Genomic DNA, 23860 nt, shown 5'->3' with positions numbered 1-23860 from the left:
ACAGGACCGCTGCAGCGTAATTCATGTATTTTGACTAATAAATCTTTATGTTAAATCTTCATTCGTTAAATCTGGTGCCGGAGTGTGCTGCTTTTTAATCTGGCGCCACGCTTAGTCACATAACCAAACAGTCACTAGCCATGTCTTACTGTAGTGTAAGAGCTAGCGGAGGTTTGTTGTTTTCTTGACAACAGATCATATAGGTCACACAATATTAGGCCATTTAATATGCTACAAATCTATTTATTTATTCATTTGGCATGAATACATAATTAGTGTGCATGTCGTGACACCTGATACTGCCGAAAAGCCGGATTTTGCCGACTGACGTACCCTGTAATGAATAGAAAAATATTTTGAATGAAATTACATTTTCTTTTAAAATAACAAGCTTTGAACGTAAAGTGGAAAATCAAAACTAAACTAAGTCTGGATAACATGGTCACAGACCCTGTTTGAAAAACAGTGAAAAGGAGTAAGAATTTAATTATCCCCCTGCAGTATAAAATATGACATAGCTGTGCACAATTTAGATTTAAGTGTATACACTCAACAACAACTGCAACACATTCAAAATAATCAATATAACCATAAATATAATCTACATAATCATAATATATTTGTGACTTTTATGCATAAATATATTTATTGATAAAATTGTTCATTTATTTCTAATTTTGGCAGATTTGGTCATCCATACTGTGCAGTGAGTTGACCATCACTAGTGGTAAGTACCTATTAAAAGTGGTCCAAGGAAGGAAAAGAGATAATCCGGCATCAGGGTGATGGGCGGCCAATGCTCATTGATGCATCATTCTGTCAGATTCCCAAGTCATCTCACATCAATTCCAATAGCAAATGATACACTTCAATCAATCAATCAATCACATTTATTTATAAAGCCCTTTTCACAACAGCAGTTGTCACAAAGTGCTTTACAGAGACACCCGGCCTTGAACCCCAAGGAGCAAACAACAGTAGTGTTGAATTTCAGTGGCTAGGAAAAACTCCCTGAGAAGGTCGAATTTTAGGAAGAAACCTAGAGAGGACCCAGGCTCAGAGGGGTGACCAGTCCTCTTCTGGCTGTGCCGGGTGAGATATTAAGAGTCCAATTGGAATAATAAATACATTTCTCCGGGCTAAATCCAGAGTCTATTTGATTTTAGACTAGGTCAGAAGTATGACCAGGTGGACAAGGACAGGGACAGCAACGGGCCCCCCAAACCAGGTAATCCGCAGGTGTGGACCAGGACCTCATCTCCTCCTAAAATTTAAAACTGGAGGAGACTGAGAAAAGTTAGTAGTACATCCCTCATGTCCCCCAGCACAATAGTATAGCAGCGTAAGACCTTGGAACTGAGACGGGGGGTCCGGTGACACTGTGGCCCTAACCGGGGGAGGCCCCGGACAGGGCCCAACAGGCAGGAAATCAATCCAACCACATTGCCAGGCATCAACCAAAGGAACACCCACCAACCGCAACCCCCCTGAATGAGGGTATTGCTAGCAGCGTACAGCCCAATTGCACAAGTGCGCAACAGAGAGTCAACAACAACCAGTGACTCTTCCCCCGAAAGTCATTGGAGGGAGGGCATCCCAGTGGCGACGAGAGCCCACCTGACAAGACAGCAAGGGTGGACAGTATCAAGCCTACTGGTCACCTTCACGCCCCCGGGCCAGGCTGCACCTAATTATAAACCGTGCTGTAGAGATGAGTTTTTAGTAGACACTTGAAAGTTTGCACTGAGTTTGCATTTCTAACCTTAATTGGCAGATCATTCCACAGGAGTGGAGCTCTATGAGAAAAGGCCCTGCCGCCAACTGTTTGTTTAGAAATTCTAGGTACAATTAAAAGGGCTGCATCTTGCGATCTAAGGTTACGTGTAGGTATGTATGGCTGGATCATTTCAGCCAGGTAAGTAGGAGCAAGTCCATGTATTGATTTATAGGTTAAGAGTAAAACCTTAAAATCAGCCCTAACCCTAACAGGCAGCCAATGTAAGGATGCCAGGACAGGAGTAATGTGTTCAAATTTCTTTGTTCTAGTTAGGATTCTAGCAGCCGTGTGCAGCACTAATTGAAGTTTATTTATTAATTTGTCTGGATAACCAGAGAGAAGAGCATTGGAGTAAACTAGTCTAGAAGTAACGAAAGCATGGATTAATTTTTCTGCATCAGTTTTTGATAGAAAGTTTCTAATTTTTGCAATGTTTCGAAGATGAAAATAAGCAACTCTTGAGACATATTTTATATGTTCTTCAAAGGAGAGGTCAGGGTCAAGGGTAATGCCAAGGTTTTTTACAGTTTTTTGGGATACGACCATGCAGCCGTCGAGGTTCACAGTGAGATCTGCTAACAACGCTCTTTGTTTTTTTGGGTCCTAAAAGGAGCATTTCTGTTTTATTTGAGTTTAAGAGCAAGAAATTCTCTGTCATCCACTTCCTAATATCTGAAACGCATGCTTCCAAAATAGCTAATTTAGGGGCTTCTCCATGCTTCATTGAAATATATAACTGTGTGTCATCAGCATAACAGTGAAAGTTAATATTGTGATTTCGTATTACATCGCCCAGAGGGAGCATATGTAGTGAGAACAATAATGGGCCCAGAACCGAGCCTTGAGGAACTCCAAAGCATACCTTTGACTTGTCAGAGGATATGCCATCCACACTAACGAACTGATATCTTTCAGATAAATAAGATTTAAACCAGGCTAGAACATGTCCACGTAGCCCAATATGGGTTTCCAGTCTCTCTAAGAGAAGGGAGTGATCAATAGTGTCAAAAGCAGCACTAAGATCAAAAAGCAACAGGACGGATGCAGAACCTTTGTCTGAGGCCATTAGATGGTCATTTGTTACCTTCACGAGTGCAGTCTCAGTACTATGATGGGATCTAAAACCGGACTGGAGTATTTCATAAATGTTTTTTGTCTTTAGTAAAGGCATTCAGTTGTTGGGAAACACATTTTTCTAAGATTTTTGAGGGGAACGGGAGGTTCGATATTGGCCTATAATTGTTTTATATGTCGGGATCTAGATTAGATTTTTTTAGAAGAGGCTTAATTTCCGCAATTTTTTGTGAGTTTGGTACGCATCCGGAGGAAAGGGAGCAATTCATTATGTTCAGCATTGGCTGACCTTGCACAGGAAATAACTCCTTAAGTAATTTTGTAGGAACCGGGTCTAGCTGAGAGTTTGTGGGTTTAGAACTCATTACAAATTTAGTAAATGTGTCGAACGATACGGTATCAAAAAATTCAAGTGTCCACATTGACACCTGGTCAGGGAGGTTCAGGAAATTTTTTGGACAACTGAGATTTTGAGGACCATAACTATTTAAGGAGTCAGTTATTTGTTTTCTAATGGTGAAGATCTTTTCATCAAAGTAGTTCATGTATTCATTACAACTTCACTTGCTAAGCTTTGCTTTTTTGTTAACTTTGCAACTGTATCAAAGAGACATTTTTGATTGTTTTTGTTCGCCTCAATCAGGTTGGAGAAATAAGCTGATCGAGCAGATGTGAGTGATTTTCGGTATTGTAGTGTACTGTCTATCCAGGCTAGTCTAAATACTTCCAACTTGGTGGAGCGCCACTTTCGCTCCAATTTTCTGGAGGCTTGCTTAAGTGCTCTAGTATTGTCGGTGTACCAGGGAGCAAGTTTCTTGTTGCGTATTTCTTTAGTTTTTAGTGGTGCAACTGTGTCTAATGTATTTCGCAGTATTGAGTTTAGATCTCGATTTGATCGTTTACAGATTTATTTACTCTGTCGTTAATGAGCGATCTTGTAAGAATATCAAGGAATTTATTTGTAGTCCGAGAATTTATAGTACGGCTTTTGAAACTCATTGTTTGGGGGGCAAGTGGATTTCTTGTTTTAACGGTAAATGTAAGACAATGATCCGATAATCCAGGATTTTGGGGGTACATTATTAGATCTACAATATCTATTTCTCGTGACAGGACTAAATCTAAGGTATGATTGTGGCAATGTGTTGGACCTGAGACATGTTGGATGAAACCCATTTTTGTCAATTATGGCTTCAAAGGCTTTTTGAAGAGGATCATTGGAGTTTTCCATATGAATATTGAAATCGCCAAAAATTTGAGTACTATCTGCCATGACTACAAGGTTAGACAAGAGTTCTGGAAATTCATGGAGGAACATTGTGTATGGCCCGGGGGGCCTATAAATAGTAGCTATGTAAAATGATTTATCGGCCTGGTTAACTTTCATGAGTAAAACTTCGAAAGAATGAAACTCTGTGATATGTTTGAGAGTATGTTTATATTTACTGTCATAAATATTAGCAACACCCCCTCCTTTTCGGGACGCACGAGGGATATGATCACTAGTATAACCAGGAGGAGAGGCCTCATTTAAGGCAGTGAATTCATTAGGCTTTAGCCACGTTTCACATAAACCAATAGCATCTAGTTTATGATCATAGATTAATTTATTTACTGCAACTGCCTTTGGAGCAAGGGATCTAACATTTAGGAGTCCCATTTTGAGATGCGAACTGATACAGTCATTTTTATTAGTGACTGAGGTGGAGGAAGGCTTTATCTTAATAAGGTTGTTTTTGTTAGCACTACCTTGTTTAACTTTTCTCAGCCTGGAACGAGTCACAGTGGCAATAGGTAAAGCTGTACTAACTACTCTGGCTATGCTATCGACAGACTCCACTATGCTAGCAGGCTGGCTAACAGCCTGCAGCCTGACCTGCACCCTATCTCATGTTAAAGCTATAGGAGTGAGACTCCTGTCAATGTTCTTAGATAAAAGAAGAGCACCAATCCAGCTAGGATGGAGTCCGTCGCTCCTCAGCAGATCAGGCCTGGCCCTATTTCTGGGAGAGTCCCAAAAAGAAGGCCAGTTATCTGCAAACTCTACCTCCTGCGACGGGCAGGACTCCGTTTTCAGCCAGCGATTGAGCTGCGCAAGTCTGCTGTAGAGCTCGTCACCACCCCTAGCTGGGAGGGGGCCAGAGACAATTACTCGATGCCGACACATCTTTCTAGCTAATTTACACGCTGATGCTATGTTCTGCTTCGTAACCTCTGACTGTTTCATCCTAACATTGTTGGTGCCAACGTGGATAACAATATCTCTGTACTCTCTATACCTGCCAGTTTTAGACTTCGCTAGCACCAACCCCAGATTTGCGGCTACGTCGGTGGCTCTGCCCCCCGGTAAACAATGTACGATCGCCGGCTGATTCTTTAGTCTAATACTGCGTGTAATGGAATCGCCGATGACTAAGGTTTTTAGTTTTTCAACATACACTTGAATGTTGCTTGTAGCCTTGTCATTTGGCATTCAATTGAATAGTACAAAGGTATTAAATAGTCCATAGTACAAAGGTATTGGTGTTACCCAGTGTAGTAAATATTACCATCAGGTGGAGATTTGATTTAATATTACTGTAGACAATCATATAGCACAATCATCTATGTTCTTGTGTCTAGTTAACTTAATACTAATGGAAGGTTGGCCTTGAAACCTCTATCCCCATTGGGGGCACGAATCATCATTATAGGTTGTGTGGTTTGAAGGTGTTTACATGCTTCCCTAAGGGCTGAAGATTATGATTGAGTCATAATGAAACAATTCATGATTAATCTGGCCTATCCAAGAGCACATTGCATTTAGATGGAGGTACAAAATAACCAATTTCTGTAGGGAGTCTGAGTTAAAGTAAGTGAATGTCTCTAAACAACTTAAAAAGGTCTAAATTAAGACATTACACTGTGTGGTAGGAACAAAAAATAGACCTTTATTGAGTGAGGAGACATGAGTGGGGCTCAATAACTTGCTTGATAAATTAAAGACATTCTGACGATGTATTATGGTTCAAAACATCATATATAGTGATGTACACCCTTGTAATATCTATTCTAGTGTACACATTAGCCTTTCTAAGATGCATGGTCAATGTCGTTACCTGGTGAAAGGTTCTCATAGCAACCCAAACTATACAACTATACAACCCATATTAGACACGGACAACCCCAATTATACACGGAACGCTTCACGAAAGTGGCTACAAATAATATACCATTGGAATCGGACGATTATGGCGAATCCATTTTTCGAAATATTTATGCTAATGAATGCATAAATCCGCGGTTCCACGGATGTCGACTATGGATGGTTAAAGACATTCTGACCCACAGGTTCTGGGACTGTGTGCACGGTCTCCTCTGTTAAAGACATTCTGACCCACAGGTTCTGGGACTGTGTGAACGGTCTCCTCTGTTAAAGACATTCTGACCCACAGGTTCTGGGACTGTGTGCACGGTCTCCTCTGATAAAGACATTCTGACCCACAGGTTCTGGGACTGTGTGCACGGTCTCCTCTGTTAAAGACATTCTGACCCACAGGTTCTGGGACTGTGTGCACGGTCTCCTCTGTTAAAGACATTTTGACCCACAGGTTCTGGGACTGTGTGCACGGTCTCCTCTGATAAAGACATTTTGACCCACAGGTTCTGGGACTGTGTGCACGGTCTCCTCTATGTCTGATAAGTATTAGTATATTATTAGGTATAAAATAAGTATTAAGTATAATGTACATTACAAGTGGGATTAATAGATGTGCAATGAGGCAAATGCAAGTACAAATTGTACTTTTCTAAATGTGCTAAATGTGCAGTGCAGGCGAACTGAAAGTACAAGGTGGCATGTGTGACTGAAATGTAGGAATAGCAGCAATGAGGTTCCTGAGGTAAACACATGCATGTAACAACTGAAAACATCCTTATCTGACTTAGAAAAGCAGTTTTACAGTCCAGTAGTACAAAGACAGTAGTGCAACAAGGTCCCTGAGTGTCAGTTCTAAGCGCTGGGCCTGGTTAATGTTGGGTCACAGAGTTCAACAGGGTTACAGTAGATGGAAAGAAACTGTTCCTGAGCCTGTTGGTGCGGGAACAAAGATACCTGTACCACCTGCCTGATGGAAGGAAGGCAAACAGATTGTAGCCTGGATGTGAAGGGTCCCTCATGATGCAGTGTGCCCTAAGCAGACACTGCTTGTGTTATCAAGCTAGGTACCTCTGATGTGCTGGGTGGTTTTCATCACCCGTTGCAGAGTCTTCAATGTTAGGGCGGGACTTCAGGAGTGACGTATGCATGTCCGGTGACTTTGTGATTTATGATTACATTGATGTGTCAGTGTTTGATGTTTTACAGCATCTAGTGTTACAAAACAGACTAGTGTTATGTTTGATTATTAACAAATGCCCCTCAGGGTTCCGGAATGTTAAATTCCCAGGCAATAAATAAGTGTTGTGTCAGCGGTAAAATGTTTGGTGTTCAACAAATGGTGTTCGTCAGATCTAAAACCCAGGTGTTTTATCTTCTGACAAGTGGTGCAACAGATGGCCTACAACCGGTGGTTGTTAACCAGTCATGTTTTATGGGTTGATTGGTGTGGTCTGTGTATTTAAATCACACAGACATTGGTGATGGTCATTCAGTCTTGCCTGAGTAAACTTACCTACACAATACAAAACATGGAGGATTGTGCTGCAATCAATGTTTTGGGTGAAACACTGGTGAAAGCTAACATCTTAAACACAGCTCAGCGATTTGGCAAGAAATTACAGATGGACTGCAGAGATGCAATCAACATGCCAGCCCCGAAGAAACCGATGCAGAGTTTAACCCGAATCCATCAACTACACCAGGATATGTTGGCACAGGAATGGGTATTGGATGATGGTCTGATCGGTAGATACATTTTCAACCCAGAGCTACCGGAGGTGGCATTTTATTAATTACCCTGAAGGCCATGTGTTTAAGGATGGTGTGACCGATCAAATGGTTTTTAATGCCAGATTATGGGCCACCTTTCGATAAGTGTTTTATTTGGGGCCAAAACAAGGCCCACATAATACAGTAGATGTACTGTACTGCAGGCTGAACCTGTATGGTACAAAATTAACGAGAAATGGTAATCAAAACTATCAGAGGATGGGTACATGGTGGTCATAAAGGGATGGACATGGTCAGAAACAATGCTCAGGTAGGCCGTGGCATTTAAACGATGCCCAATTGGCACTAAGGGGCCTAAAGTGTGCCAATAAAACATCCCCCACACCATTACACCACCACCACCAGCCTGCACAGTGGTAACAAGGCATGATGGATCCATGTTCTCATTCTGTTTACGCCAAATTCTGACTCGACCATCTGAATGTCTCAACAGAAATCCAATTCGGTGGGGTCTTCTGCTGTTGTAGCCCATCCGCCTCAAGTTTGTGCGTGTTGTGGCTTCACAAATGCTTTGCTGCATACCTCGGTTGTAACGAGTGGTTATTTCAGTCAGTCAGTCAGTTGATCTTCTATCAGCTTGAATCAGTCGGCCCATTCTCCTCTGACCTCTAGCATCAACAAGGCATTTTCGCCCACAGGACTGCCGCATACTGGATGTTTTTCCCTTTTCACACCATTCTTTGTAAACCCTAGAAATGGTTGTGCGTGAAAATCCCAGTAACTGAGCAGATCGTAAAATACACAGACCGGCCTGTCTGGCACCAACAACCATGCCACGCTCAAAATTGCTTAAATCCCCTTTCTTTCCCATTCTGACATTCAGTTTGGAGTTCAGGAGATTGTCTTGACCAAGACCACACCCCTAAATGCATTGAAGCAACTGCCATGTGATTGGTTGATTAGATAATTGCATTAATGAGAAATTGAACAGGTGTTCCTAATAATCCTTTAGGTGAGTGTATATGTCCAACTGAATGGTCTCAGATCTCCATTACATATGTAATATAAGATAACCTGAAACACAAAATGTAGTGGTTAAACTATAATTATATTTTTGATATATATATATTTATAATATGCGGTTTGTGCATATTATTTATAATGTGTGAAAGGAGAGGAAATAGTTCAGAGCCTTTCTGGGAAATGTGTGGTTAACTAAAAATCTCACCACCAACAGCCAACTAAGCAAAGACTCAAGGGAGGCTAATTCAAACCTAATGTAAATCTATATGTAGGGCCCAATACCAGAAACTGATCTCATCTCATGTGTTAGATTCTGTCCAAGTTTGATCCATGAACAAAATAAATGCAAACAGAAGTCAGGGGAGAGTCATCTTTATTCAGCATGAGTCTATGATGTTGTCCTTCCATTTCTCATTTCTCTCTTCCATAATTACAGAGGCAACACTGTCTTTATGCCAGAATACATAGGAGGTGTCTAGTGGTCATAACCAACCATTACACATTCCAATACCCTCCAATAAGAAAGGTTTATCCTACAACAGACCCTTGTATGGTATGTTCCAACCTTTGGTCAATGGACCTATCCATATAGCCTATGTCAGTCACATGGGCAACTCCTAGCAGGAGGTATGGACAGAATGTATGGACAGGATGTGTGGGGCCCATCAGTAACAGGCAACACGTCCTTCTTTCAGAGTTAGTCAGCACATCTGTGTTGTGTTAAGTTTCTCATGCCCATTTCCTATCACATGTCTTTATTTGTTATTCTACTAATAATGTGCAAGTAACCTGGGTCAAGCCTTTTATCCAACCATAAGATGTTGATCTGAAAATAAACATTGCATCATCTGCTAGAGAATGGTTTATTCCCGTTTCTGTTCAGGTCCCTAGATTTCATTTCTCTTTTTGTCTGTGTGATGGTGAGGAGGGTTGATCTAACCAAAATCTTGTCATACAGGAAGTAGAACTGTTTTTCAGAGAGAGTTACTGGTCACCAAGAAAGAATGGATCACTACTGGCTCTACGTTCTACTCCGTGAGTACTGACGTTGTGTCTTTATGTTTCTTATGAGCACCAAGTTCTCTAAGGTTAACATTACTACTCTGTAACTACAACACAGTGTACATTACTGTATTACTACTGTACTGTAATTACATTATTTTGTTTTTGTTGTAGTACTGAATACCCTCCTTTACTGTGGTCACTCTCAAGGTCATGGTAGATATTCATTCATTTGATCACACCTCAATCCTTCCATTTTTACTAAATGGGTGATTTGGTTTTGTATGTTTTTAAGAGAAGTCTATGTAATTTGTGTTTTATTGTATGTCTGATACTGAAGGTTGTGTTCTGATGGTTTTGTTTGTGTAGGTAAACTAAAGCCTGTAGTGACACTAAAGCCCAACAGTCCAATATTCAGAGGAGAGACTGTCACTATCAGATGTATCATAGAAGGAGGAGACTCTGACTGGGAGTATGACTTTATTAAGAATGGTCAGTCAGTTTACTCTGACACAAAGCTTGAGTACAGAATCAGTCCTGTCTACACATCTCACAGTGGTGAATACCGTTGTATCAGAAAACACAGAAAAGTCCAAAATGATTCTGAGTGGAGTGATGTGGTCAAACTGAAAGTGTTTGGTAAGATCATCTCTATTTATAATCTCAGTTCCTCCATAATGACTTTATATTGGACGTGTCTTTCAGGAGTCTGTTCAGTCATTTCTAACAAACCATTTGTTATAACATTGTCATTGTAATTATTAATATGTGGAGCCCCATTGAAAACAGAATGATGTCTATTATTACTGGATGTTTGTCTCTGAAGGGTTCAGAAGAAAATATACAATAACTGCTGTAGTTATAATCATGTTTTATTGTATTCAGAATCAGTCCTGTCTACACATCTCATACTGGGTAATTTACCTGTATGGGTGTTGTTATGGAAATTTTGAACTAAGGTGCATTTGAGAAATGTCTGTCTTTCCTTTGGCTGATATGTAGCTCTTTACTTTGATTGTGACACACATGTCTGTATAATATCAGAGGATTATTAGGTATTTGGGCCATGTCCTCCTGCCTAGACAAAGAAGGGTGTCAGTCCTCTGTTCCTTAGGAATGTGGTCCTTGGGAGGGAGTAAGGTCAGTTGGCCCCTTTAGGAAAACACTACAGTAAACATTATGGCAGGAAGGATAAAGTGGGGGGAAAGCCAGCCCTTTGGGTAAAAACCTATGTGACACAAGACAGATGGGCAACAACTTACCACGCCCCTTTTAAGTGTAATAAATACGGATTGTTCATGTGTTAAGTCAGAGACTCCTCGGATGATTATGTTTGTAAGCGCTTGACGCATCTCTCTTATTTGCAAAGAATTAATTAACTGTTACATTTTGCCAAGAAAATTTTGTCTCTGTTTCTTACTCCTTTAAGAGTGTCGATACATGGAATTACCATCACAGTGTAAAGGGAAACAAAAAAACCAAAGTGATGTTGTACAACTGTTAGAAATCGGCCATTTCGTATAGTGGTTGTAATAATTAGCATACCCGTTTGTCAAGGGAGAGAGAAAGTATATTATTTATTGCAGCATTAGAAAGTCTTGTTCATGAGGTTACGGACCTGGTCTTCCTTACACAACCTCAATCTCATCTCAGTCAATCTCTTCTCACTGTAATGTTGGTTACCAGCTAGCCTATACATTAAGGGCGTTTCTAACTAAGACCATGTCTTTAGAAGTCAACCCCCATGCCATATGGCCATCGTAAACATTCCTGTCATTAGAGTGCTACCTACTGAGAGATAATCTAAACAGAGGTGTTTCTGTTGTTCTCATTATCTAGGCACATTCACTTCCAATGAAACGTACATTCATATTGTAATTGTTAATGCTCAGATTCTACAGTCCCCCCTATCAAACATTTAAAGAAAAACATTACATGTTTGATAAAACATTACAATTCAATTCCTAATGAAAAGAAAAGGCCCATACGCATATGTTACAAATGACTAAAATGAAAGAACAAAATGAGTATCTGACCAATCAGGTCTTATTGTTCCTCAAATGAAAATTAATTTAAACAAGACAATTGACACACCCCACTCCGACACATAACTCAATGTATGACAGTCATCAATCCTGTCCCCACCTCAGATTATAAAGGTCAAGAAACATTGACATCAACAGGTTATTATCAGTGTTAACGGTGTTCAGCAGAAAACCAGACTCAACATGACATCATGAAAACATTTCCCCCAAAGTCCATTGAACTATCAAAACCCCCCTTGTCCGTATCATGATCCATGCGACAAAATCATACAAAAGACTTATGCATATCCTGTTGTACCTGTGAAAGATTTCTACCTTTAAAATAGGGAAAACATCTACCTTTGTCAGGGACCATCTATAATAGGGAACAATTCACTGTCCAAACAAACCATGATAGCCATCATAATGTAGATAATTAAGCATCATCACAAATACGCCGAAGTCCAATACTGGGATTGTCATCGTATAGTTTCCCACCTGTCTTGCGAGAAACAAACCTTCATACATATGAAATCACCATATCAGTTTATTTAGGAAAATCTTAGATTGTAAGGAAAGAAGTTAGTTTCCAATCAAGTGTCCTTCAGTTCTTGTCTTCAGTTTTCTTTGTCTTGCATCAGTGCTGAAAGTTCCAAAACCAGTTATTGCGGTCAGTGTGATGTGGACCCAGCAAATTGCCTGGTTGTCCTAACAAGCCAGTGTAGGTGTGTAATGGAATAGTGAGTTTCCAACACTTCACTTAATCAAGATTAACACCACAACAGTGTCTTCCACTGTGTTGGGACCATGTGACCTTTCCAGTCAACTGGCCCGTGGTACTCTGACCTGTAGTATGTGGAGTCTTTCCAGTCAACTGGCCCGTGGTACTCTGACCTGTAGTATGTGGAGTCTTTCCAGTCAATTGGCCCGTGGTACTCTGACCTGTAGTATGTGGAGTCTTTCCAGTCAACTGGCCCGTGGTACTCTGACCTGTAGTATGTGGAGTCTTTCCAGTCAATTGGCCCGTGGTACTCTGACCTGTAGTATGTGGAGTCCTCCAGGACTCAGGTGGATTCTCCTCATCTCGCTGTCGATGATTCAACTAGAAATGGAGTGTGAAGCCAAGTGATCTGACCCTGGCATCGTTCTGCCATGTGAGTGGTCAGGAAAATTCAAAACAGATTCAACCAATGTGGTTGTAGAAGTCCTTCTTGAACATGTTGCTGGTGCTCACACACTCAGTTGTCTGTGTCCAGTCAGTGACGTGATGTATCATCAGAAAAGGGTTTGTGATGTCCTGATCTGTTGAAAGTATAACTGCAAAACAACGATTAGTGTGGTTCAACAGTCCATCTGACTTTCATCCACTGGGTCTGGTTCTGTCAACTCCCAACAATGAAGACAATAGATCAGTCCTGGAAACTTGTGGATCTCAGAAGTTCCATCATAAGAGTGAAGTGTACACTCTATTCAGACAAGTTTCCATAAAAGTCTATGTCAAAGTTCCTTTCCCATCCAGAACTGGCTTGGTTGTTGTTTGACTCCTTGTGCTATATTAATGCCCGATAGCAGCTAGCAGTGGAATAAAATTGTCAGACTTGACTTTGCTTAGCCAAATCAGAAATGGTTAGATCTATACTATTCAACCATTAAAATGTTAGACCTTACATCAAACAAAACAATTTCCAAATAAACCAATTAAAAACTTCCTGTAAATGGAAAATGTAAAACATAACAGATGCCAATGCTCCGTTATAACTATGCAAACAGGAAAAACTAATTTTTTCACAAAACTCCTTATAAATACCAATTTGATTTGCCTTGGGCCCTAAGCTCAACTCTTTCCAATCATAATCAATTCTCACTCAATTCAGCATTTTAAAAATAGGTCATTTAATTTTGTGTGGAGTAAACTCGCTTTAACTGTATTACCCTTTTTTTAGGCTATGACTATTTTGGATTCAAATTCAGTCCTCATGGGACACAGCGTGTCTCCTTAATGTTAGACTATCACCATGTGGATTCTTCATTCTACCACTTATACAATATATAAGGAGAGCGAAAGCACAATACTGTAACCTTTTGTAAGACAACCATGAGACTATTTTACCAGATTAGAAAATGATTGTACCAAATTCTAATTCATCACTAGGTTTCAGGCGTACCCACTTGTGCTAGCGAACAGCTCAGCAAGCAACAGACAAGTACCACGTGGTGGGCCTTGATTAAGGCCTACCTACATTGTCGTGAGACCCCCCTTGAGGCCTTACGGTTTTAAACATTATCATCAACGCAATGAATACGTTTGACTCAAAATTACACAAGTACACATGACAAAGCACAACAAAACAGGTTATTCCTTGAATACCTATTAAAACATGTTCAAGCATGACAGAACAAAACAGGCTATTTCGAATGCCTATTAAAACATGCTATATAACATTCAATTGCTTCTCAAACTACATGTAATATTTAATTAAATAAGCTTGGCTATTACCGAGAAAGGTGATCAGGTTTCCTTGATAAGTTCCAGCTTCGTTTAATGATTAGGTACGATACATTTTTAGGAAATAAACATTTAAGAACTCTGAATCAATGATTATGAAAGCTCACGTCAGTTCCTAGTATCGTCCATGATTCCAGGATCCCATAAGAGAGACTCCATCTTGAGACTACTGTCGGTCAGCCAGGTGGTCAAACCGAATGAATCTTCGTCCATTTCGATTGTCTCCTTTTGCGCCTTTCGACTTTTGTCCTTTCTCGGCCATCTTAACTTTCCTCTGTCTTCTCTCTTCGTCTGTACCACACTCTCCATCTGTCCATATACAACTTCCTCGGAATCCATCTTGTTTAGCCGGAAAACGTTCTTTTTCTTTCTGTCCATTTCGAGTCCAGGCATCGTTGTTATTGATCCTTTTCGTTCTTGATGATATCCTATTCGCGCCTTGCTTTTTAAACATGAACGCATCATGCGCGTCAGAGGCTGCAGTCCTCTTGTTGTATTTGTACAATTGGACGGCATTATATTTTTACTTGTACAAGTCACTGTATAATTGCCGAAAAATACAATATCACACACTAATCCCGAAAAGGAAAATGGAGTGTCATCATACTATGGCGACATGGAATACAGTTCAGCACTGAAGCACACCGGTCAACGCCCCAACAAATTGAGACGGACTGTCTGCACCCGCAGACAGATTCCACGCAATAAAAATCACGGCCTAGTCGGGTCGTCATAGGGCTTGTTTGACAAACTAACGCTTTTTGCAATCTTGACAGTTCGTTCTATGGCGTAGTTTTAAGTCTCACTGTTCAGTTGTCTTCAGCAACCGGGAAAACAACTTCTTCCTCATGATTGCAAATCGAGCCCCTAAGCTCTCCAACCGAAGTTCAGCAGAATCGTTAAAACATATCCATCTGGTCGCGGCAGCATCATGTTAGAAATCGGCCATTTCGTATAGTGGTTGTAATAATTAGCATACCTGTTTGTCAAGGGAGAGAGAAAGTATATTATTTATTGCAGCATTAGAAAGTCTTGTTCATGAGGTTACGGACCTGGTCTTCCTTACAAAACCTCAATCTCATCTCAGTCAATCTCTTCTCACTGTAATGTTTAGATTATCTCTCAGTAGGTAGCACTCTAATGACAGGAATGTTTACGATGGCCAAATGGCATGGGGGTTGACTTCTAAAAAGTTAGAAATGCCCTTAATGTATATTCTACACAACTGACCGTGTCCTGTAAGGATATCTAATAATGTTAACATCTGAATAGAAAACTTAAATACTTGGTGAGATTGACAGTTTGAATCTTGTCCTCTGTCTCATCACAGATCAATCCAAGGCTGTCCTGAGTATCTCTCCTCAGTGGATGAACCCTGGAGACTCAGTGACTCTGATCTGTGAAGTTAAAGAGTCGTCTACAGGCTGGAGGTTCTCCTGGTACAAGACTGTTCTCTACAGAGCTGGGTTACCCTCTCTATTGGACAAGTCCTACTCTGTAGAGCCCCTATCTGGAAATGAGACTACTAAAGAGTCTTACACTCTGAGTCCTGCTGGTCCTACTGACACAGGAGGATATGTGTGTAGAGCTGGGAGAGGAGATCCAGTCTTTTACACAAACTACAGTGAACCTCAGTTTCTCTGGTCAGGAGGTAACTATATTCCATTCTATTTAGGTTACCCTGATGTGTACAAAATGTATGATTAAAGGTTTGACTTTGTCTTTCTTTGTTCAGTTCTGCATTCTTCAATGTCTGTCAGAATAAGTCCCAACAGAACTCAACACTTTACATCAAAGTCTCTCTCACTGACCTGTGATCTGAAGGGGAACTCTACTGGATGGAGACTGATGAGATACACAGAGACAGGAGTGGAGTCAGGGTGTTCCCCTAACTGGGGATCAATAACAGGGTCCACATGTACCATCACCTCCACAGACACAGAGGACAGTGGAGTGTACTGGTGTGAGTCTGGATCAGGACAGTACAGTAATGCTGTCAACATCACAGTGTCTGGTAGGTCCATGAGGCAGTCATTTTAGTATTCTAATATGAGATATTATGTATTATTCTGTAACTGAATGATGGAAGCTCTTAAGCCAGTGAATAAGTGTTGGTTCCAGATTGACAGTATTATTTTATATTACGTTACACAGGTGGTGATGTGATCCTGGAGAGCCCTGTCCATCCTGTGACTGAAGGAGACTCTTTGACTCTTCTCTGTACACATAGAAATCAACCACACACTAACACCAAGGCTGATTTCTACAAAGATGGAGTACTCATCAGTAATGACTCCATACAAGAGATGACCATCCCTACAGTATCTAAGTCAGATGAAGGTTTCTATAAATGTAAATCTGATCAAATAGAATCTCCTGAAAGCTGGGTGACAGTGAGAGGTGAGAAATGTATTATGATCACATTCATTTTATATCAGTGTTTTTTTTAAATGTAGTGTTAGAATTGTATTATGATTACAGTGTCTTTAAATCAGTGGTAGTCAGTGGTTTGTAATTAAGTGATAACAATATATTGTGGTTACAGTGTCTTTAGATCAGTGGTAGTTGGGAACACTTTCCGATAAGGGTACATGTACTACCATAAACACATGCAGTAGTTAACATTAACGAATGATGAACACCGACATGAACAAACAGTTAATAATGATAACCCATAATTTATTAATGATTTACAAATGCATTAACTAACAGTGAGTAGTGTCATTTGTTCATGTTGACACGGACATAAAATCTTTTGCGGGTACACAATTTGTACTGTAATTGTTTAATGTTGATGCAGGACATGCATTCATGTAGCTAGTTGTTTGTATGAATAAGTTAAGTACTGTACATTAGTAATAAGATATTTCAATTTGTGAATTTGATTACAGTGCGGCAACCATTATTACTAAGGTAGGCTGGCTACTTGCGTCTTCAAATAGGTGTGACGCGCACAAAATGTATGGTCGCATTTAGGGTTATGTATTGTCTGAAATGGGGATGCATTACATATATTAAAGGACACATACTATGGTTGGCCAGTAGGGGGCAGAGAGACATGGTCGCATTGCGTTAGGACTGAATTCGATCCAAACAAACACCTGTGCGTTCTGGTAACTCTTGAAGGAAAAGCTATGTTTTATTTCTCATTATTTTATCCTGTTTTCCAGGTCGGTAATAATGTACAAAAGTACACTGGACATTTCGATACTTGCCTGTTAAAATGTATGTAGAGAGTTGGAAAAGCAGAGTAATTTTATTACTATGAGCTAGACAGAAAAACCCTTTTTAAATGTAAAATGCCATGATGGTGGTGCCTTCCTTTGAAAAAAAAATTAAGAATTTGTTACATACTGTAGCATAGCATAGCATAGCATAGCATCATCTTCCGCTTATCCGGGGCCGGGTCGCGGGGGCAGCAGTCTAAGCAGGGATGCCCAGACTTCCCTCTCCCCAGACACTTCCTCCAGCTCTTCCGGGGGGACACCGAGGCGTTCCCAGGCCAGCCGGGAGACATAGTCCCTCCAGCGTGTCCTAGGTCTTCCCCGGGGTCTCTTCCCGGTGGGACGGGACCGGAACACCTTCCCAGGAAGGCGTTCCGGAGGCATCCGAAACAGATGCCCAAGCCACCTCAGCTGACCCCTCTCGATGTGGAGGAGCAGCGGCTCTACTCTGAGCTCCTCCCGGGTGACCGAGCTTCTCACCCTATCTCTAAGGGATCGCCCAGCCACCCTGCGGAGAAAGCTCATTTCGGCCGCCTGTATCCGGGATCTTGTCCTTTCGGTCATGACCCAAAGCTCATGACCATAGGTGAGAGTAGGAACGTAGATTGACCGGTAAATCGAGAGCTTCGCCTTGCGGCTCAGCTCTTTCTTCACCACGACAGACTGATACATCGACCGCATTACTGCAGAAGCTGCACCGATCCGTCTGTCAATCTCCCGTTCCATCCTTCCCTCACTCGTGAACAGGACCCCTAGATACTTAAACTCCTCCACTTGAGGCAGGCACTCTCCACCAACCTGAAGTGGGCAAGCCACCCTTTTCCGACAGAGGACCATGGCCTCGGATTTGGAGGTACTGATTTTCATCCCCACCGCTTCACACTCGGCTGCAAACCGTCCAAGTGCATGCTGAAGGTCCTGGCTTGAAGGGGCCAACACGACAACATCATCCGCAAAGAGCAGAGACGAAATCGTGTGGTCCGCAAACCTGACACCCTCCGGCCCCTGGCTGCGCCTAGAAATTCTGTCCATAAAAATTACGAACAGAACCGGTGACAAAGGGCAGCCCTGCCGGAGTCCAACATGCACAGGGAACAAGTCTGACTTACTGCCGGCAATGCGGACCAAGCTCCTGCTTCGGTCGTACAGGGACCTGACAGCCCTTAGCAAAGGACCCAGGACCCCATATTCCCGAAGCACTCTCCACAGGATGCCGCGAGGGACACAGTCGAATGCCTTCTCCAAATCCACAAAACACATGTGGACTGGTTGGGCAAACTCCCATGAACCCTCCATCACCCTGTAGAGGGTATAGAGCTGGTCCAGTGTTCCATGGCCTGGACGAAAACCACACTGTTCCTCCTGAATCCGAGGTTCTACTATCGGCCGTATTCTCCTCTCCAAAACCCTGGCATAGACTTTCCCGGGGAGGCTGAGAAGTGTGATCCCCCTATAGTTGGAACACACCCTCCGGTCCCCCTTCTTATAAAGAGGGACCACCACCCCGGTCTGCCATCCCAGAGGCACTGTCCCCGACTGCCACGCGATGTTGCACAGGCGTGTCAGCCAAGACAGCCCCACAACATCCAGAGACTTGAGGTACTCAGGGCGGATCTCATCCACCCCCGGTGCCTTGCCACCGAGGAGTTTCTTAACCACCTCGGTGACTTCAGCCCGGGTGATGGACGAGTCCACCTCTGAGCCCTCATCCTCTGCTTCCTCAATGGAAGACGTGACGGCGGGATTGAGGAGATCCTCGAAGTACTCCTTTCACCGCCCGACGACATCCCCAGTTGAGGTCAACAGCTGCCCACCTCTACTGTAAACAGCGTTGGTAGGGCACTGTTTCCCTCTCCTGAGGCGCCGGATGGTTTGCCAGAATCTCTTCGAGGCCAGCCGATAGTCCTTCTCCATGGCCTCACCGAACTCCTCCTAGGCCCGAGTTTTTGACTCCATAACCACCCGGGCTGCAGTCCGCTTGGCCTGTCGGTACCCGTCAGCTGCCTCTGGAGTCCCACAAGCCAACCAGGCCTGATAGGACTCCTTCTTCAGCTTGACAACATCCCTTACTTCCGGTGTCCACCACCGGGTTCGGGGATTGCCGCCTCGACAGGCACCGGAGACCTTACGGCCACAGCTCCGAGCGGCCGCTTCGACAATGGCGGTGGAGAACATGGTCCACTCGGACTCAATATCTCCAACCTCCCTCGGGATCCAGTCAAAGCTCTGCCGGAGGTGGGAGTTAAAGATCTCTCTGACAGGAGACTCGGCCAGACGTTCCCAGCAGACCCTTACAGTACGCTTGGGCCTGCCGAGTCTGTCCAGCTTCCTCCCCCGCCATCGGATCCAACTCACAACCAGGTGGTGATCAGTTGACAGCTCCGCCCCTCTCTTCACCCGAGTGTCCAAGACATGTGGCCGCAGGTCAGATGAAACTACAACAAAGTCGATCATCGACCTGCGGCCTAGGGTGTCCTGGTGCCACGTGCACTGATGGACACCCTTATGCTTGAACATGGTGTTCGTTATGGACAAACTGTGACTAGCACAGAAGTCCAATAACTGAACACCGCTCGGGTTCAGATCAGGGGGGCCGTTCCTCCCAATCACGCCCCTCCAGGTGTCACTGTCGTTGCCCACGTGGGCGTTGAAGTCCCCCAGTAGAACGATAGAGTCCCCAGTCGGAGCACTTTCCAGCACCCCTCCCAGAGACTCCAAGAAGGTCGGGTACTCTGCACTGCCGTTCGGCCCGTAGGCACAAACAACAGTGAGAGACCTATCCCCGACCCGTAGGCGCAGGGAAACGACCCTCTCGTTCACCGGGGTAAACTCCAACACATGGCGGCAGAGCTGGGGAGCAATAAGCAAACCCACACCAGCCCGCCGCCTCTCACCATGGGCAACTCCAGAGTGGTGAAGAGTCCATCCTCTCTCAAGGAGTGTGGTTCCAGAGCCCAAGCCGTGCGTAGAGGTGATCCCGACTACCTCTAGTCGGAACCTCTCAACCTCACGCACCATCTCAGGCTCCTTCCCCGCCAGCGAGGTGACATTCCACGTCCCTAGAGCTAGTTTCCGTGTCCGGGGATCGGGTTGTCTAGGCCCCCGCCTTCGACTGCCACCCGATCCTCTCTGCACCGGCCCCTTATGGTCCCTCCTGTGGGTGGTGAGCCCACGGGAGGGCGGCCCCATGTCACTCGTTCGGGCTGGGCCCGGCCGGGCCCCATGGGGAAAGGCCCGGCCACCAGGCGCTCGCGAACGAGCCCCATCCCCGGGCCTGGCTCCAGGGTGGGGCCCCGGCTGCGCCATGCCGGGCGACGTCACAGAACACACAATTTTTTTCTTCATTAAGGGGTTTTTGTTACATACTGTATGAACATTTTATTTTCTAAAACAACAATACTGACAATATCCCTAGGATTAATTGTAATTGTATTGTTTATTAACTTTGCAGTTGTTGCACTGTAAGGGGTTAGCAATTAGCCAGTTCCTGTTAGCTGGCTCCAGTTATCTGTATGCTAACTCCAGTAAAGTGTTTGTTAGTTTTGGTAAGCACTTTGCTAGCTTGCTCAGCCATATATTATATTTGTGTTAACATTAAGGTAATTTGCAACTGTCTAATCCTTTTACCATATTTTACTACACTAGCTGAACATGAAGGTGTTATGAACACAAGTACAACATTACTGCTGTATAGAACTTTGTGAAATGCCTGATGTAAAAAGGGCTTGACAATTACATTTGATTGACTGATTAATGTGACTGTTTTGGCATAAGCCTTGCCTGTTTACACTTCTACAAAAAATACATTACTCATCTCTTCCTTCATGATCTCCATGTTCCCAGAGTGGTTGTTTTACAAATTGTCTTTATAGCCTACACTTAATCCTATGATTATTTTAGGGAGGATTATGAGATTCTGCAGTCCTGCAGGTTGTCTAAACGCAAATATGCAGCTCTGGAAAAAATTAAGAAACCACTGCACCTTTTTCTTTCCTTTCCAAAAGGGTAAAATTAAAGTTTTGAGAGAGGAACAGAAGCGTTCAATTTGCAGTGGTCTCTTCAATTTAACCCTTCTGTTCCTCACTCAAAACCTTCCATTTCCTAAGAAAATATGCAATAGTCTCTTAATGTTTATATATATATATATATATATTCTTTTTTTATTAACAGTGACTGTTAACATTCTGCATCTTGTGTTGTTGTGCTTTTCTCCCCTGTCATAGTTCCTGGTTCCTCTACATCAGTCCTAGTAGAAGTGATTGTGGGTCTGGTTGTTGCTGTTGTTCTACTGACCATCTTCTTGGTCCTGCTTTGTCAATATAAACACAACAAAGGTTTTACTATGTCCTAACGTTTTAGATCATAATTACAGAACATTAGTTCAAAACATAAATGACCTGATATAGTTGTGTGTATTTCTCTTTACAGGTTTCTGTTCTAACAGAATATTCTGGTGAGTACATGTGCCTCTAAACAATGTTGATTCATACAGTACCATACATATTGTCTGTGTTCTTCATGAGTATTTCTCTCCCTGTAGGCCCATCCATCCCCAGAGCACCAACCAGGACCCCCAACAGGACCAAGGATCTACCCAGGTTCAGTCTCCTGATGCTGGATATACAGGTCAGTGGTATGGTAAATCTCCTGATACTGGGTATACAGTTCAGTAGTATGGTCAGTCTCCTGATGCTGGGTATACAGGTCAGTAGTATGGTCAGTCTCCTGATGCTGGGTATACAGGTCAGTAGTATGGTCAGTCTCCTGATGCTGGGTATACAGGTCTGTAGTATGGTCAGTCTCCTGATGCTGGGTATACAGGTCAGTAGTATGGTCAGTCTCCTGATGCTGGGTATACAGGTCAGTAGTATGGTCAGTGTCCTGATGCTGGGTATACAGCTCAGTAGTATGGTCAGTCTCCTGATGCTGGGTATACAGGTCAGTAGTATGGTCAGTCTCCTGATGCTGGGTATACAGGTCAGTATGGTCAGTCTCCTGATGCTGGGTATACAGGTCAGTATGGTCAGTCTCCGGATGCTGGGTCTACAGGTCAGTCTGTAAACTATGTGAATGTTCCCTTTCAAGAGCAACACCTACAGTTGCTCTTAATATTTATTTAATGACAGATTTAAAGATCGTAATGTGGGACCTTTACAATTAAAAAGTAAAAAAATATACAATTGGATGTCATGGGGCTCAAATCAGCACATGATATTCTGTAATACACAATTATTTGGGAATTTTTCTGGCTGATCAGCACCACCTTCACAACCAGTGGCTAGAAATTACAGACTGCGTCTTTAAGTGAGTCTTCCTGTTTATGTATCAGATTCTGCTGGTGTTTCTGCTGACGGGTCAAGTGATGTGACATATGCCCAGATTCAACTCAACAAGATGGACAAGAAACAAAAAGGTGACTCAACCGTGCCATACATTAAATAACATTATTTATCACTGAATTAAATCTGAATAATAAAAACAAATGATTTGCTCCACTTCAGAAAAGCCAGCTGATCCAAATGAAAATCCTGTCTACTCTGAGATGAAGACAGTGAAAACTGCAGGTAAGACATATTATAAGTTGACTGTCAGTCACAATTTAATTTGTGTTTCTGTAGTTTTGGACAAAGAAGTGGCAATATGCTTATTCACTTAATTATTTACCTGGACATTTTCATTGTCAGCATCGTCTGGGCCAGTTGATGTAACCTATTCTGAGACTGACCTAAAAAAGATGGTCAAAACCCAGAAGAAGAAAAGTAAGACTGGACATCCTTCTCTTCATCTTTCCCCATTCATAACCTCATACCTCTTTATCCCATATTGAATAGTTGGATAATATCCTGTATAAAACAAATATTTTTTCATTCCCATCTACTACAGAATCAACATCCCTGCTAGAGTCAGAATCAGTTTATTCTCCAATAAAGACACAGTAAGACTAGATCACATCTATTAAAGGGTATGGAACTAATGGTCTGATATTAGAGTATATCTAAGTATGTCCTAACAAACTCTATGTGTTGACATGTTGCAGGTCCTTGAGGGAGATGAACACAATCAGTTGAGGAACAGGAACAACCAGGGAACATGGATGTGGTTTTTGTACACACATTGGCCCTCATTTATCAAAAGTGCGTAACCACGGTGACTTTGAGACTTATCAATATGGACGTTTGCGTACTGCACTCTCAAATCCTACGCCAGCTCAGGAGGTGGTGTACGCACGTTTTGAGTTAGTGCGGAAATGCAGAAAAAAAAAATCCTAACGCACTGACAAACTAAAAGATATAATATATTATGACCCACAGTAAAAAAAAACAACAACATAATTACAAACGTCAGTGTTTGTTTTTGTGC

General features: G+C 42.5%; 1 protein-coding gene across 1 annotated transcript; it reads left to right on the top strand.

The window, feature by feature from the left end:
* The first annotated feature begins 9757 nt into the window (after positions 1–9757).
* LOC105030132 (low affinity immunoglobulin gamma Fc region receptor II-b-like) lies at positions 9758–23649 on the top strand. Its single transcript, XM_034290648.1, has 14 exons — positions 9758–9779; positions 9921–9956; positions 10116–10385; positions 15607–15927; positions 16213–16290; positions 16431–16676; positions 21724–21834; positions 21929–21953; positions 22041–22126; positions 22830–22913; positions 23002–23064; positions 23185–23259; positions 23384–23435; positions 23538–23649. Exons 4-14 carry the CDS (start codon positions 15645–15647, stop codon positions 23566–23568), a joined length of 1134 nt encoding a protein of 377 aa, XP_034146539.1. The 5' UTR covers positions 9758–9779; positions 9921–9956; positions 10116–10385; positions 15607–15644; the 3' UTR covers positions 23569–23649.
* Positions 23650–23860: the final 211 nt, after the last annotated feature.

This window comes from Esox lucius, chromosome 24, assembly GCF_011004845.1.
Source record: "Esox lucius isolate fEsoLuc1 chromosome 24, fEsoLuc1.pri, whole genome shotgun sequence".
NCBI classification, from domain to species: Eukaryota; Metazoa; Chordata; class Actinopteri; order Esociformes; family Esocidae; genus Esox; species Esox lucius.
Note: the sequence above shows the minus strand (reverse complement) of the source record. Positions and strands in the feature narration are given on the sequence as shown.

What these genes read in the sequence shown, in the direction of transcription:
- LOC105030132 (XM_034290648.1), top strand. Translation starts at nt 15,645, where the DNA reads ATGAACCCTGGAGACTCAGTGACTCTGATCTGTGAAGTTAAAGAGTCG. An exon ending in AAGCTGGGTGACAGTGAGAG is followed by an intron (nt 16,677 to 21,723) that starts GTGAGAAATGTA and finishes CCCCTGTCATAG; the next exon opens with TTCCTGGTTCCTCTACATCA. An exon ending in CAAAACCCAGAAGAAGAAAA is followed by an intron (nt 23,260 to 23,383) that starts GTAAGACTGGAC and finishes CATCTACTACAG; the next exon opens with AATCAACATCCCTGCTAGAG.